We start from the raw sequence: 17,250 nt of genomic DNA on the forward strand, positions 1-17,250 counted from the left end.
TTCATAGCAGGCCTTAATTAGATGCCCTTCAGTAAGCTGTCATGCTCCAGATTTGCGAGGATATTAATTGGAAATTAGCTTAGTTGTAATCCTGACACATCTTTCCTAGCACCTAAGGGAAAGAAAGAAAGAAAGAAAGAAAGAAAGAAAGAAAGAAAGAAAGAAAGAAAGAAAGAAAGAAAGAAAGGGAAAGGGAGGGAGGAAGACAGGTTTTTAAAGTTTAAAAAAAACTTTAAAAACCTGTCTGTCTTCCTCCTTCCCTCCCTCCTTTTCTTTTTCTTTTCTTCTTTTTTCTTTCCTTCCTTTCTTCCTTCCTTCTTCTTTCTTTCTTTCTTTTCTTTCTTTCTTTTTCTTTTTTCTGCTCAGTTATTCTTAATAAAAAAGAATTATTCTTCCCCTCTCCCTAACACTCTTATCACTAGTCTGGACACAGAAAAAAATCCGCAAACACTGCAAAGTTACAAATTTATTTTGTTTGAAATAAATACAAATAATTCATTAATAAACTCCCCCCCCTCCCCCAAATCGGCAAGTCGAGCCTCTCTATTACAATCTGCTATTCTTCATTATAAACTTTCCAGGAAACTTTTGAAGTTGTCATTTGAAGAAAGAAAGGGAAAAAAAAAAACAAGAGCAAACCTAGGTAATTAACCTAGGGTAAAAGAAATCAGTTCTCGTGAAATAACTCAGATATTCAGCTCCGGAGATGCTAAATGATGCAAATGCTCATTATCCAAAATTCATTAGCTATATTAAAGTTTTGTGAAGTAGCAAACAGATCAAGCCAGTGGAACAATAGATATAATTATGTTCCTATAAAAACTAGAATTCTCGTCTATGCTAGAAACCTGTTGAGCTGTCCTGCTCATTTGTTCCCTCCCTGTAGCGCTGCAGACATCGGCAAAGTAGCTTTTCAATTGTAGAATCAATATAATCTACTTTTACAATCATCAGACTAAATCTCTATTACAGCCTTGCCTCTTCCGCCAACATTTTGCAAATATTTATAGCTTTCGGTAATCACTACACACGATTTCCACTGTCTTAATTTACTGCTAGAGTCAATTCAAGAATGAGATGCTTGTTACTTCTGCCCCAAATTATCGGGGAAGCAAAAATATTGGGGAGGTGAGTGAGTGAGTGAGTGGGTAGGTGGGTGGGTGGGGGGAGGGTATCCTTGCAGGAAAACCTGCAACACCAAAAGTGGTTTAATTACAGTAAAGAGAACAGCTTTACTTATCTGTTGCTGCGGCTTCTTAAAAAGGCCACCCGCAGAAATGCAAAATTTAAGACCAAATGTGGTGCATTTCTAAGAATTCTGAATCCTTACTCTGGTTTAATTAAGCAGCATGGAGGGACCGCAGCTAAATTCTCAGGTTTGCCTGAAAGAGTTTTCAGTGGGTTTTTTTTTTTTTTTTTTTTGCCTCCAGGTTGTTCCAAATACCCCGTTTTTAATGTTGTGGTGTAGCAAGTAAGATGCCATCTGTGAGGGCAGTCACCCAATCCCCTTTGGAGGAATAGATATGGGACAGAGCTGAGGTTGAAGAGTTTTAAAAATCTCCCATTGTTTTCTTTTCATTCTTCCCCATCTCCCTCCCCTCCCCCGCTTCCATAATGAAGCCTTAAAATCAGATGGGGGAGGGAGATACTGTTTTGTTTTTAGAACTGGGTAAAAGGGAAGCTAGAGATGACCCACAAGCTTCAGGCAACCGCTTTCCAAAAAAGACAGACAGGTTGAAATCTTGGATCTTTTAAAAAATGTATATCGATTAGATCAATAACTGGATGAGTATTAAAGCCATCTAGGAGTAGCTGGAAAGATCAGCCATTTGATTAGGGAAAGAGAGGAACTGAGATGGTTTTTTTTTTTTTAAATTGGTCCCTGTGGATTTGGGGAAGGGAGGGGCAGAGATACATTTGTTATTAGGTTAATTATTGCAAGGTGCAGCCTGAGGCTGCTGCTTGATCTTGGGTTTTGGACGAAGGCGCCGTCGTTTTAACAGGACACTTCCATCGACTTGGGGCTCGACTGTTCACTGGTCTTGGCAGGATTAGAACTCAGCTCGATGTCTGTGGCAGCACGGTTCCGGGGACCGTCCCCAGTTTGGGCTCTGCTTCTGGGCCCTTCGCCTGTGTGAGACCGACTGCGAGCGCCTTCCCCAGTGTGGGCTCTGCTCCTGTTCCCTTCCAGGGATGTGACGCTGGAACCGGAAGCTGTGCGGGACCGCATGAGTCTGGTCATGCTCGCGGAAGGCACTGCCAAGGCAAAACGCGTGGTTACGAGAGGTACACTCATTTGCAAGGACCACGATTTAAAAATGGAGAAGTGGGGACATGTGTCGTTGCATGTGGGGGTTTTTTTTTTTAGCCAAGAATCAAATTAGGTCACGGATCGAAGAGTGAGTAAGATCAGGATAAGAAATACATTGCTTTCTTTGCCTGTTAACCGATCTTTATTGTCAGGCATCAAAGATCAGGTTCACATGGGAAGACCCAATTTCTGTATTTTTCGGAGTATAAGATGCACCAAAGTTTTGAAGAGGCAAATTTAAAAAAAAGTTTTTTGCACTCTGCAGACTTCCCAAAAACGGCCCGTTTTTCACGAAAATGGGCCAGTTTTTTCACCCCAAAAAGGCATGAATAGTCTTTAGGGGGCTTGCAGAGTGCTCCGGGGGGGAGGGGGTAAAAAAACAAGCAAAAAATGGCCCATTTTTCGTGAAAACGGGCCCATTTTTTTTGTAAAGGACTGCCTTTAGGAAGCTTATAGAGTGCTCCTGGAGGCTGCGGAGGGTGGGGATGTAAAATTGAGCAAAAAAATGGGCTGTTTTTTGCTAATTTCTGCCCTCCCCAGCCCCCGGGAGCTCTCTAAAAGCTTCCTAAATGCTATGCATAACTATTTTGGTGAAGGGTTTCAAGAGGCAAAAAAATGCTGTATTCCGTGTATAAGAGGCACCCATATTTTCAGCCTCTTTTTTGAGGGAAAAAGGTGCGTCTTGTAGTCCGAAAAATACGGTAATCTGATTCATCACTACTCATGGATAGGAATCTTCTCGGCTAGTGGTTACTACCTTCTTGGAATTAGATAGGAGGTCAAAAAAAATCCAAGGGGGTTTGGACGGTGTGGCTACATCAGAGGTGGGTTCCTACCGGTCTGGACTGGTTCTGCTGAGTAGGTAGTAACTCAGCTGCCCACGCACCCGAACCGGTTCTATTCTCAGCGGCATCATCTTGATTTTTGGTTCTATGCATGAGCAGAACAATCTCCATTGCAGAAATGTAACCCCCCCCCCTTTTCTAACATTTTGCGCATGTGCAGCCCTTTGTAGGTGTAAATGCGCACCTGTGCCGAATTTTTTTTTTGCTTGCTAAACCAGCAGTAATGCTGGTAGCAACCCCCCCCCCCCCCCCGGGCTACATAGACATTCTACACCAGTGGTTCCCAACGTGGGACCCAGGCCCCACAGCGGGGCAATTTGATTTTTAATGGGGGCAATTTCAACCTTGTTTAGACCACGTTCATGGCCTTTTGGGGCTTCCTCCGCCTGAGTAGAGTTCACTTTTTGAGTAAAGTAAGAATTATATGTCACCGGGGGAGGGGGGGATATCACGATTTTAGAGCTGTTTAGGTGGGGCGTGGCCAAAAAAAGGTTGGGAACCACTGATCTAGAGTGATGCCTCTTTTAACTCCACCCCCAGTTAAAAGTCTGTAGAGATTCTCAGCCATTCCAGATCCTGGTTGTCCCGAGGTGCTTTTTTCAGGAGGCAACGGGACTTTTGTTTTTTCGTTTGAATACATTTCATTTCTCTTCCAAGAAGCTTCTTCAGCTCTGATAGGATAATGGGGGAATGGAAGGATTTATATTCCTTGCAGACAGCTGGCCATTTGCATCCTTTTAGAGGGTTGTTGAAGCCACGTGGAGGTTTATTAGTGCCCTCAGGGTCACAGGAACCAGGAGGACTACTCAGGTGACCTTGAAGACATAGATATACCTCCAAGTGCTTTAATAACCCTTTGGAAAAGGATGCAAATAACCAGCTGTCTGAAAGGAATATAAATCCTTCCATTCCCCACCATCTAATCAGAGCTGAAGAAGCTTCTTGGATGAGAAGCAAAATGTCTTCAAAAGAAAAAAAAAACCCAAGAAAGTCCAGTTGCTTCCTGAAAAAGCACCTTTGATCCATCCCCACTTCTGCCACCCCTTCCGCTAACTCTTACATAGTTAACAGAACTATTTCCCTTGTTTATGATGGTCAACTTTTATCGTGTTAAAAATGATATACGGAGAGGCTCTGGAGACCACAGCCAAGGCTCCAAAGAATAGGCTTTATTTGTGTGCCCTCTGAGGCAGTTTTTCTAACCCGACAACCACAATAGAACCCCCAAGACAAAACAAATCTACCGATTAGAAGTGTTTTGCGATTAAGGAAATAATTTAGAAAGACGACGGGAGGAAAAGAGGACCACAAAACCTCCAGAGACAACAGCGACCAAAGCAGGCTATCAGGTGGATCTATCGGGACTTCTAAAACAAAAGCAATTGAAGGCATCGTACACCTTTTCAGCCACACAAACACACCCACCTGGCTACAGAAACTTAGCCATTTTTTTTTTAAGACAACAACTACTTACTGTATCCCATTCCCTGGATGAAGTATTTGAAAGCTTCAGCAAGTTTGGCAGGCTGTAAAAAGGAAACGTAGCATGTGAGTGTAATAATTACCTGTTATTAAATATTCCCCCCAAAAGGAGATTGGACAAAGAGCAGTCAAAACAAAAGATCTCAGATCCATTCAATACGTTTAGAGCCGTGGAAGAACTGCCAGCTTAATTATCTCTGCAACTCAACACTAAAACCTTTGAGGAGGTCTTCTTGGCACGGTTACACATTACTGAGTCTGATTAGTTAGTTGGCTATTAATTTACTTCCAGCCTTTATTATTTTTATAAATCAATCAAGGCAATAAACATATCCAACACAACTGGAGAAGAGCCTAATGCTGGGAACTATGGAGGGCAAAAGAAGAAGGGGACGACAGAGAGTGAGGTGGCTGGATGGAGTCACCGAAGCAGCAGGCGTGAGCTTAAATGGACTCCAGAGAGGACAGGAAGGCCTGGAGGAACTTTGCCCATGGGGTCACGATGGGTCGGACACAACTTCACAACAACACAACTTTCTGCTCCTATTTTTCCCCACAACAACAATCCTGTGAGGTGAGTTGGGCTGAGAGAATGTAACTGGCCCAAAGTCACCCAAGCTGGTTTTCATGGTTATGGCGGGACTAGAATTCAAAGCCTCCTGGTGATTGGCCCAAAGTCATGCAATCAGCTTTCATGGCTAAGGCAAGATTTGGACTCAGCCTCCTGCTTTCTAGCCAGGTCCCTTAACCACTACCCCAAAATGGCTCTCAATTCTACCTAGGGAGTTTGGCTTTCCATCCCAGAGGGTGAATATAAATAAGTGGATTTGATTTGCAATAGGCCAACATTTTGTGAAATTCTCCTCAGGACTCATTATCTGTTGTTCCCCAAAACCAATTCTCACCTGGGAAACCTGAGGAAGACCACCACAATCAGCCATCTGCAAAAGAAAAAAAAAGTCAGTAATGCTTTAATTTAAGAAAAAAAAAATCCTACTCACTCAACAATACCATCTTACTTGCCCTGACTCGCAATTCAAAACTTGATTCTACAACCATATACACAGGAAAAATGGATGTTATCATTGGATTGTGAGAAGCACCAAAGATTTCCGGATATAATGCTCACTTAGAAGCCTGTTCAGAAGAATTTTAAGGGAGGTTTTTTTAAAAGTAATATTCCATTTCAGCTGCAGATTCCTAATGTTTGCTGGTAAAAGGGTAGAGAAGACACTTACCGTATTTTTCGCCCTATAAGACGCACTTTTTTACTCCCAAAAAGAGGGTGAAAATCTGGGTGCGAATAAAAACATTACAGCCTTATTTTTGTTACTTTCACTGTTTACTGACTTTACTGACTGTTAATGAGAGTAAAGATAGTTCTTAATATGTTACATGGTTGACATAAAATTGTTCTTAAACTGCTGTTAACTTTACACAGTTGATATAAAATATTTTACTACAGTATTTGGTTCAGAATCTTTTTTTTCTAGATTTTCCTCCTTTAAAATTGGGTGTGTCTTATATTCCGGAGTGCCTTATAGGGCGAAAAATACGGTATTTGCTAAATGGAAGCCGAAAAGGTTTGCCATCACTGGCATACACTAACTAAATTAACGACAATTGGATTTGAAATGCAATTCTTGTTTGGAATTACACCATTTGAGATGTCTCTACAGTTTGAGAGAAAATTCAGGACAACCAATTGTTGATTTTGCTATTACCAAATGTCCAAAACAGAACTGAATCTCAGGTTCGACAATCCTTCGAATCCATCAGCCTTTTTTGACTCATGGCCCAACTCCTAAACTAGACAGAAATAATTCTCTTTCCACCATTTGCATGGGCAGGAAAAAATTTGGAAGAGCATTCCACCTCGCCAGATCAGGAATGAAGGAAAAATTGTAATTCTAGAATATAGTAGGAAGGGACCTTGGAGGTCTTCTAGTCCAACCCCCTGCTTAGGCAGGAAACCCTGCACCACTTCAGACAAATGGTTATCGAACAACTTAAAAACTGCCAGTGTTGGAGCATTCACAACTTCTGGAGGCAGGTTGTTCCACTGGTTAATTGTTCAAAGTGTCAGGAAATTTCTCCTTAGTTCTAAGTTGCTTCTCTCCTTGATTAGTTTCCACCCATTGCTTCTTGTTCTACCATCAGGTGCTTTGGAGAATAGCTTGACTCCCATTTCTTTGTGGCATCCCCTGAGATATTGGAACATTGCTCTCATGTCTCCCCTAGTCCTTCTTTTCATTAAACTAGACACAGTTCCTGCAACCGTTCTTCATATGTTTTAGTCTCCAGTCCCCTAATAATCTTTGTTGCTCTTCTCTGCACTCTTTCTAGAGTCTCCACATCTTTTCTACATCATGGCGACCAAAACTGAATGCAGTATTCCAAGTGTGGCCTTACCAAGGCATTATAAAGTAGTTCAAACTGTACCTCCCATCAACAATATGAAGTGACACCCCCCCCCGCCCCAACCCAAAGACTAAATATAGAATGAGGGATGTGAACGAAGACTTTGAGTTCCAGAAAAGTCTGGCAGCACTCATAATGCCTGAAGAAACTTCTCAACCCCAGAATCTTCTTAAGTGTTTACTGTATTAAGCTTGACACGGATCAATGAAATGGGGCATGTTTCCCACGTGAGCCTGCACACTTCCCTCCGAGCAGGATTAAAATCTATTATGGGATGAATTTCTAAACATAGTAGTATTATCTACTGACCCCTAATTATATTTAAGAACCCTAATGTGCTTGGCCAAAAATATAGGTCAGTGATTTCTGTCAGTCAAGAAGGAAGAGTGACTTCCATACTTGTAGCCTTGAGCTTCCTACCTCTCTTTGATTTCACTACTACTTGCTTAGTGTAGCGTTTCTCTTAGCCTAGAGGGATTGCTCTAACTACTAACACCTGGATCAAAACACTCTGTCGTCCAGGGGTGTCCAACCTTGGCTACTTCAACTCTCGGAATTCTCCAGCCAGTCATGAATTCTGAGAGTTGACGTCCACAGGTCTTGAAGTGGCCAAGGTTGGTCCTTTTCAAAAAATCTGAACTCTTCACACCAATCCCAAGAGCTCTGCTTTGGGCCAGAGGTGGCTTACCTTTAAAAGCGTGGTCTTTGTTGGGTCAAGTTTAGCATTGCAGTCCACCTGTGAGGAAAGGGAAGAGACAGAAGGAAAGAAATTTATTTAGATGGTGGGAGAAACTCTCATTGTTGATTGTAAGTACTGCTTTTAATTCCCGTAAGAACTAAATTGCCTAGTAAGAATTTTTCACTGAATATGTGGGGCAAGAAGATAAGGCTGTGATTAAGTGTGTTAACGATTCTGGTAATGAACTAGATCTTTTTTTTTTTTTTTGAGTCCTCAATTTGAAATGACATAAATACTTTTTCGTGTAGCTCGTCCCTGAAATCTGTTTCTTGTATACCCTTTCCCACGCTTCGGCTACTTCATCACAACATCCTCAACGTTGTTGTAAGTAGCTCTTACTTCTCACAGCTCATACCTAGTGGCTGCCACCTTAGTCCAGGAACAGACAAACCTGTTCACTCCCTCACTTATCTACGAAGCTTAATGAGTAACGTCAACTAAATCATTACTCTTCAATGTTATCTGATATGACCCAAAACGGGTCAGGAATACAATGGTTGGGATTATTTCCAAGGTACCAGCCTGTGATGGCTAGTCTATCTTATCTCCGAAAGTTAGAAGGATACGATGGCAATAAACTCATAGGACTGAATTATCTTGACCCAGGATCCAGAATTCCAGGTGAGCTCTATTTAATATTTTAATGTGTAAGCCTTAGGAACTGGTATAATATTAGGCTTGGGCTATTAGGCCTAAATAAAGTGCCATTTCCCAAACTTAGTTTTTCCCTCCAATCTTCAAGTAACTCCAATGAACTGTTGGGGACATTACCCTGTTTCCCCAAAAATAAGACCTCCCTGGATAATAAGCCCAATCAGGCTTTTGAGCGCACGGGCTAAAATAAGCCCTCCCCCGAAAATAAGCCCACCCTGAAAATATTGCACCACAGCAGAAGCCATGAGGTGACTACGCTCGCCGCCTCCTACACCTCAAAAATAATAAGACCTCCGCGAAAATAAGGCCAAGTCCATATTTCGGGGATCGAAAGAAGACCCTCTTTTATTTTCAGGGAAACATGGCATTTCAAATCCTGGAGGGCAGGAATTAAAATAAACAGGTTGTGATCCTTACAGAGAAATACTGAATGAGGTTGCTTGCTCAGAAGAAAACCGGGGGTGTGTATGTATGTACCGTGTTTTCCCCGAAAATACGACCTACCCCAAAAGTAAGCCCTAGCTTGATTTTTACATGTGCCTGATATAAGCCCTACCCCCAAAATAAACCCTATGTAGGCCTGCAGTCATATTCCTTTTAGGATCTTTGGCCTGCCACACACTATTATTTTACTATGCTGTTTCATTAGTGGGTAATTGGGAGGGGGAATAGTAAGGAGTAGAACTGTAGAATGTATTGTTGTCAAAATAAAACATTCCTTTCTAGAAGCCCAAGGTCATTCTTTGTCTCTGCATCTCTGCACCTGACCGGAACTAGATGGGTGGAAATGCCAGTGTGGCAGAGGAAGATTGGACCATGTGATGGAACTTGTGGGTGTGGGGACAAGATCATGAACTTTCAACTGGGTGGGGAAAACCCAGGAAGCTTTCAGATTCGGGTTTTCCACAGATGTACCAACAGGTCTCTCTTAATAAATTGGAACTTTTGAGGAAAGCTCTGCTTTGGACTCTGATTTAATTCTGGATGATATTTGGACCACTGACACCCTAATTAAGACCCCGCCCACTCCAGGGTGCAGAGGTAAAAATTAAGCTAGGGTGGGGATCGGGTGGTGGTGGTGGTGGAGCTGCCCTACTACTTACCTTCGGACAGTTGCAGCCAGTACACTCCAACCCCTGCCTTGCCAACCCATTTCTTCTGCAGCCAGCAAGGCTTTTCTGAAGGCCTCTGCAGTAGAGGTCTTCAGCAAAGCCTTGCCAGCTGCAGAAGAAATTCATAAAGGCCTCTGACAGCAAAAAGGAGGTAGAAAGCGATGCCCACAAGCGAGGTGAGTCAGTGGACAACATCACTCCTGAAAATAACACCTGGTGCCTTTTTGGGTGGCAAAAAAATAAGGCAGGGTCTTATTTTTGGGGAAACACGGGTATGTATGTAGGTATTGTGTTTCCCCGAAAATAAGACAGGGTCTTCTTTTCTTTTGCGCCCCCCCAATAAGCGCTTGGCCTTATTTTCGGGGAGGTCTTATTATTCTTGAGGTGCAGGAGGCCCCTTAACCTTGGCACACGGCTGATCCAGAGGGGGGCGGAAGTTCTGTCTCTGTTTCTGGCACACTCTTGCCAGCCCTAGCATCACTGGGCCTGGCGCTCTTTTTGCGGCTGCCACTAAGAGAAGGGGCTTAGGAGTTAGGGTTTGCGGGAGTGGCCTGTGAGGTTGTTTCAGGTGCATATGGGGCGCGTGGGACATGTTCCCCCCTCTCCCCAGGAAATGGCGGGGACCAGCTGTGCATGCATTTAAATATTTTAGGGGAGGGCTTATTTTCAGGGGAGAGCTTATTTTAGAGCATGCACTCAAATGCCCGATTAGGCTTATTATCCGGGGAGGTTGTATTTTCGGGGAAACCAGGGTACGTACGTACCTATGTATGTAACTTCCTGCCTTTGCTATTATGTACTTACCACAGCGTCAACTGCAGGGGAGCTGTCTCCAACCACCAACAGAGAAGGGCACCTGAAAGCAAACAATTGAAATAAGATTCCGAGGCTTTGCACTTCGTTAAACTGTTATCAGAGACAGACCGAGGTTGTGGTTCCCCCAATTCAAACTCAAGGTGTTGACTTGTTGAGAAAGATGAATCCATTTCAATTTTGGAAAAACCTAAATACAGCCAATTTTTTAAATTAATTTTTGTAACAAAAAAATGTATTCTCTTATATACAGTTACAGAAATACATCTACATAGTTATTATTCTTATTTATCTTTATCGCTTTTACATATTTGTTTTTCCATATAAAAAGGCTAAAATATACATTCTGGGTTGCTTTGCTTACCATCCCATACATCTATTTTGTATTATCACCACCCCATTTTTTTCTTTTCTTTTCACCCTCCCTCCCTTTTCTACTTTCCTCCTTCCTCCTCTCCTCTCCTTTCCCTTTCCTTCTTCCCTTGCCTCTCCCCTACTCCTCTGTTCCTTTCCCCCTCCTACCTCTCTCCTTCTCTTTCTATCCCTTCCATCCTTCCTCTCCTTTCCTCTTTCTTCTTTCCCTCCCCTCCTCTCTCTTCTACACTCCTCCTTTCCTTTTCTAATACAGCTGAATTATTACGGTCATCCTTAAGTAGGATCAAAATTTACTTAGGACAATATGAGTTATGCTAGGGTTTTGGGAAGATCAACTAAAAGCTTTTGATGAAGCTTACATTAGCTAGGGGCTGTTAAAACGTATTTTAGTAAGCCAGCATTCCCTCTGTGTGTTTTGCAATGTGTTGATATCACCGGGATCTTTGCCATTTGCAAAAAGAAGGAAACGCTTATGTCTCCTTTTCCAACCCAACATTAAAAGGATGATTGGGACAAAAACTTACTGTAGAGTAACCACATTTACTCCTGGAACTGGGCGCTCAATGTCTAGATCTCTTCGGCTGCAAAACAAACAGGAAACAATGGTGAGGAGTTATCACATATGCAACTTTTAAAGCCCATTTCCCCCAAAAGGTGCGAAGAAGTTGTCAATAGGAGACTTGTGGCTAATGTGTATTCCCAACTAAACGAGATGATTAGCGGAACTGCTAATCTGGCATTCTGGCTTTCAATTAAATTCTGAGTACAGATAGTTCTCGACTTACAACAGTTCATTTAGTCATCATCTTCATTTGACGACCCCACCATCCCTCGTGGGGTGGAGTCTGGGCAACTGGATGGAGCTAGCAGAGGGTTTTAATGGCCAGATGCCCTTCCTGTCACCAATGTGGAGTTTTGTTCAGCAGATACTATTCTCAGGGTGCCCAGAGAGAGAAATATCTGCCTCTACCCAGGACGAGTTCGTTTAATGAACATTCGAAATTACAACGGCATTGAAAAAAGGATTTATGACTGTTTTTCATACTTATGACTGTTGCGGCATCCCCGTGATCACATGATCAAAACTGATATGATTGGCAGCTAGTTCATATTTATGACAGTTCCCTTGTCCCAAGGCCATGTGATCACCTTTTCCGACAAGCAAATTCAATGTGGGAGCTTGGTTCATTTAATATGTTACTAACTTAACAACTGAGGCAAGAAAGTTCATAAAATGCGGCAAAACTCACTTGACAGGTGTCCCAATTAGGAACAGAAACTTTGATGCTCAATTGTGGAGCATCAAGTTACAACAGCTCAATTGTGGTTGTAGCTCAAGCACCACTTGAATTCAGTGTTATTTCAAAAAGTTAAAAGCACAATGCCCGGATCTGAAAATCCCACTCAACACAAGGAAACAAATGTAATCAGATGTATCACTCTTAAGTTTTAATATTCTCTCTCTCTCTGTCCCTCTCTCCGGAATTCTTCCTTCAGGAGGTTTTCATCGACAAGTTTAAATGTCAGTGGGAATTCCAAGCTTAGAACCATCGTATCTTTCGGAGTATAAAACGCACCGGAGTATAAGACGCAGCAAGATTTTGAAGAGGAAAAAAAAAAGTTTTTGCACTCTGCAATCCTCCCAAAAACGGGGCCGTTTCTCTCCCCACCCCAAAAAAAGCATGAATAGCCTTTAGGGAGTTTGCAGAGTGTTCCATGGGGTGGGGACGAGCAAAAAACAGCCTGTTTTTTTGCAAAAATGGGCCCGTTTTTTAAAAATAAAAATGGCATGGATAGCCTTTAGGAAGCTTATAGAGTGCTCCTGGGGGCTGGGTAAAATTGAGCAAAAAATGGGCCGTTTTTTGCTCATTTCTGCCCTCCCCAGCCCCCAGGAGCTCTCTGAAAGCTTCCTACCAGCTATGCACGGCCATTTTGGTGAAGGGGCGGTGTTTCGGGAGGAAAAAAAATGCTGTATTCAGTGTATAAGACGCACCCAGATATTCAGCCTCTTTTTTGAGGTAAAAAGGTGCGTCTTATACTCCGAAAAATACGGTAAGCTTCTCTTCAGAGCTGGGTAGCAAGATCTCCAAAACAATCTCAGATCCTCTGACTGATTCGCCCCCTGAATAGCAGAAGCAAATGTTTTCCTAAACGTTCTGAAAAGCTCAGAGGCGTTATTACCTGTTGTAAGAGTTGACAAACAGGTGGAGGTTGCTTTGGTTCATGTCATTGATGATGTGCTGGCGGTAAGTATGGATCAAATCGTGGTTGCTGTGAATCTCCTCCTAGGTTTAAGAAACATTCTCATCAAATATCAGTTAAGACCAGGAAAGGGAGAACATCAAAGGTGGATCGGTTCGCCCGAACCGGTAGCGGAAATCATGGTTAGGCCTGTCCGCCTATCCCGGCTCTATGCTGTCCTGTTTATTCACCTTTTTGAGGTTGGGCACATGCGTGGAAGGCCCGTGCGCGAGCAAAGCGCATGCGCGGAAGGCTGGGCACATGTGCGGAAGGTGAACTGGTGGTAAGAAAATATGAAACCCACCACTGGAAAACATCTGGAAAGAGCAACAATGACTCAGCAGGATGTTTTTGCAAGCTTAAATAGGAGAGCTTGCCGATTTATTCATGAACGGAAAGTGCTAACGATGTCATATTAGAAGTTCACATAGGCTTGTCAGAGGTGATATTCAGCAGGTTCTGAGCAGTTCTGGAGTAGCGGTAGCGGAAATTTTGAGTAGTTCGGAGAACTGGTAAATACCATTTCTGATTGGCCCCAACCTCATCTATTCTCTGCCTCCTGAGTCCCAGCTGATCAGGAGGGAATGGGGATTTTGCCGTAACCTTCACCTGCCACGCCCACCAAGCCACACCCAGAGAACCAGTAGTAAAAAATTTTTGAATCCCACCACTGAAGCATGTGTACAAGGTTAGAGATGAACTTTCAACAAGAGCCTAATTGGGGAACTACAATGCACACTCCCACCAATACTGGCATGGCAAGCCGTCTGTATATAAACAGACAGCAAACCCTGCTCCCTTCTAGCACTGATGATGTTAGCTAGTTAGGTAATGAAATGCTGGAAGCAAACAACTAAGTTAAGAGAGCATCCAGGACCCCACAGTTCAACCCTAAGCTTCAAATATTCTCTTTTATCGTATCTACCATTTGTCTGAGATGGTCTGGGGTTCCTGCTTGAGCAGGGGATTGGACTAGATGATCTCCAAGGACCCTTCCAACACCGTTATTCTTCAGTAATTGTAACTTTACATACATAGAATGGCCCGTTTGTGAATATGCAGATGTTGAAAACATGAAAACAATCCCAACACATAACTATCCCAATATTTCCCAGTTTACAGCAGCATACAAAGATTGTCTTTCCTTCATTTCATCCTGAAAAGCCCACCAGCTTTTTAGATAGATAGATAGATAGATGATGATAGATAGATAGATGATGATAGATAGATAGATAGATAGATAGATAGATAGATAGATAGATAGATAGATAGATGTAAAAGTTCCCCTTGCGTATATGTGCTAGTCGTTTCTGCCTCTAGGGGGCGGTGCTCATCTCAAAGCCAAAGAGCCAGCGCTGTCCGAAGACATCTCCGTGGTCATGTGGCCGGCATGACTAAACACCGAAGGCGCACAGAACGCTGTTACCTTCCCAACAAAGATAATTCCTATTTTTCTACTTGCATTTTACGTGCTTTCGAACTGCTAGGTTCACAGAAGCTGGGACGAGTAACAGGAGCTCACTCCGTTACCTGGTGCTAGAGATTCGAACTGCTGAACTTCCAACCTTTCTGATCAACAAGCTCAGTGTCTTAGCCACTGAGCCACCGCATCCCTTCCATAAAATAGAGACCATCAATTGTATGGATGGCACCCCTTGGCTACAATCAATTCTTAGCATCCTGAGCAGAGAGGAGTAAGATGAAGGTTGAGCTTTATATTTTAATGGATGATGGTTGAAGACGAAGGCTTACCTTGCCAAAAAGATGTGAAATGACCATGTCTGGTAAAGCATGAGCCCATCCAGAAATCTAGACATTTTTTTTAAAAAAGTATGTTAATTCAAATACTCCAGGGATCATGTACCATTACCTCAGTCAAGTTAACACATTGGCATATCAATTACAGTATAGTCTTTATTGTCATTGTACAAAATAAATACAACAAAATTACAAAATTGTAATACAACGAATACAACCAATTATATACAGGGAGCCCTTTTCTTACAGCAGTTCGTTTAGTGACCGTTGCAAAGTTACAACGGCACTGAAAAAATGTGAACTTATGACCGTTTTTCTTAGTTATGACGTATGTAGCATCTCCATGATCAGAATTCAGATGCTTGAAAGCGGTTCATATTTATGACGGTTCCAGTGTCTGGAGGTCACGGGATTCCCCTCTTGTGACCTTCTGCCAAAGTCAACAGGGAAGCCAGATTCACTTAACAACCAGTTTCCTAACTTATCCACTGCAGTGATTCACTTAACAATGGTGGCAGGAAAGGTCTTAAAACAGGGCAAAGCTCACTTAACAAATGTCTCATTTAGCAAAAGTAATTTGGGGCTCAACTGTGGCCGTAAGTCGAGGACTACCTGCACATCAAGAAGTGCGTTTTCTTCCCCCATTAAATGTATGGCCCTGAAAGGATACACTGAACTCTTACATTTTACGAGTTCCTTCACTCTATAGCAGTGATGGCAAAGCTTTTCGATACTGAGTGACCAAACCGGAACATGAGCGTGCATGTGTGCCAGTGCACCAGCCAGCTGGTCTTTGGATTTCTGGCACTCCGGAGTGTGGGAAACCTAAAGACCAGCTGGCCGGTGCATACATACCTGTTCTGACCCCCCTCTCCACGCCTGTGAATAAACCAGAGCACAGGCTTGGCTGTTTGCCACTGTTTAATTATTAAGATAACGAATCCTTTGGCTGAGGGCCCAGACAACTCACGTTCAATAGAGCAACCCAGATAATTCAAATGAAGCAACGCAGATAGTCCAAACGAACAGACACGGCTAGAATACATAGATTTTCTTAACTACTAATTCGAACGGTTGTTTCCTGCAAATGTCCCCTCCCAACGCCTCACCTAGAATCTCTCTTGGGAGGGGCCAATCCACAACCACCTCTGCTGAATCATCTTCTATGAGTCTGCCTACGGAGTTGCTGCTTCTGTTTCTCAGCCCTTCTCAATCTAGCATCAGGGACAAACTGCCTTTGATCCTCCCCTCTGCTCCATGCTTCAGGCGCCTCCTGCTGGCCAACCAGCCTCTCTGGTCCCTGCTCTGAGTCGGAACCCTGCACAGGGTCCTCCACATCGTCCAGGGCAGACTCATATGGTTCCTCGCTATCTGAGTCCATTGGCAGCTCAACCGGATCCTGCTGGGCCACAACACATACCACTTGGTCTTTGGATTTTTGGCATGCGCATGTGTACCAACTAGCTGGTTTTCATGTATGCCAGCTGGTCTTTGGGTTTCCAGTGCTCTGGCAAGCGAGAAGGCAAGCTGGCATGCCAAAGATCCAAAGACCAAGTGGCCTGTACGTGCCAGCCAGCTGGCGCACATGCGCGCACTGGAAACCCGAAAAGCAGCTGGCGACAGCGTGTGTGCCCACAATGAGGGCTCCGCGTGCTACCTCTGGCACGCATGCCATAGGTTCGCCATCACAGCTCTATAGTTTTGAAGGATGAAGAGACATTAAAAACAACAATAGCTTGGCTTCGAAGTCCAGGAGAAATCCAAATGTTTATTTCTGTAATCCCTGCACTTCTAAACACACCTTGGTCTGTTTTAAGGTAAGTTTACACAAATGATGTCTTTACCTTGGTTGCTGCCCAGTCCATCCACCCTTCGGCACATGGATTGACGTTGATAAGAACGAGCCCTTCCACCATATCAGGGTAGTTAAGCTGTGGATTTAAGAGGCACATGAGCAAACAAGCCAGATATGATGGGGGCAGGGGGGAGGGGGACTGAGGTAAAAAAATTGGGGACTTTTTTTTGAGGAGTTTTCCCCGTCATTTGGGAAAAGAAATACAGCCCTCCCCATATCATCATTCTGAAGATCTGTTGGAAGTGGACATTTGTTTATTAAATAGATATGGCCGCCCAGTTCATAACCAGTGACCATCTTATTTAAAGATAATTTTACTGTCTTCCAGGGCAAAAACCATGCCATGTGGGAGGGGGTCTGTTTCAGGAATCATGCATGTCAGAGGGATATTGTCACCCACAAATTGGGTTCTTCAGTTGTAGTTGGGAATATATGAGAAATTGCCAAGGGCAGAAAAATCAGGAGTCCAGGCAGTTCAGATGAACATGTAGGTTTAGCGTATGCTAACGGTCTCTACAAGAATCTGAACGACTAACAGTCAAAGCCAATGGGAGGTAGATAACACTCAACGGAATTCAAGGTGGGCTGGACTTAGACCTCTCGTGGGCACGAAGGGACTCGAGACTAATGACACATTTAACCCT

General features: G+C 43.3%; 1 protein-coding gene across 2 annotated transcripts in view; it reads right to left on the reverse strand.

Moving 5' to 3' along the window:
• Nucleotides 1-448: 448 nt before the first annotated feature.
• Nucleotides 449-17,250, reverse strand: part of NDRG1 (N-myc downstream regulated 1) — a 67,340-nt gene continuing 50,538 nt past the window's right edge. For both annotated transcript variants that reach the window (XM_081949868.1, XM_081949869.1), the window contains exons 8-16: nucleotides 16,596-16,682; nucleotides 14,746-14,802; nucleotides 12,934-13,037; nucleotides 11,277-11,333; nucleotides 10,369-10,420; nucleotides 7,748-7,795; nucleotides 5,544-5,579; nucleotides 4,631-4,682; nucleotides 449-2,256 (exon numbers count right to left, since the gene is read on the reverse strand). In XM_081949868.1, coding sequence (XP_081805994.1) covers nucleotides 1,997-2,256; nucleotides 4,631-4,682; nucleotides 5,544-5,579; nucleotides 7,748-7,795; nucleotides 10,369-10,420; nucleotides 11,277-11,333; nucleotides 12,934-13,037; nucleotides 14,746-14,802; nucleotides 16,596-16,682 — 753 coding nt within the window. In that variant the 3' untranslated portion in view covers nucleotides 449-1,996. The remainder of the gene's footprint in view (nucleotides 2,257-4,630; nucleotides 4,683-5,543; nucleotides 5,580-7,747; nucleotides 7,796-10,368; nucleotides 10,421-11,276; nucleotides 11,334-12,933; nucleotides 13,038-14,745; nucleotides 14,803-16,595; nucleotides 16,683-17,250) is intronic.

Source organism: Natrix helvetica (genome assembly GCF_964273705.1).
Source record: "Natrix helvetica genome assembly, chromosome: 4".
In the NCBI taxonomy this organism is placed as follows: domain Eukaryota; kingdom Metazoa; phylum Chordata; class Lepidosauria; order Squamata; family Natricidae; genus Natrix; species Natrix helvetica.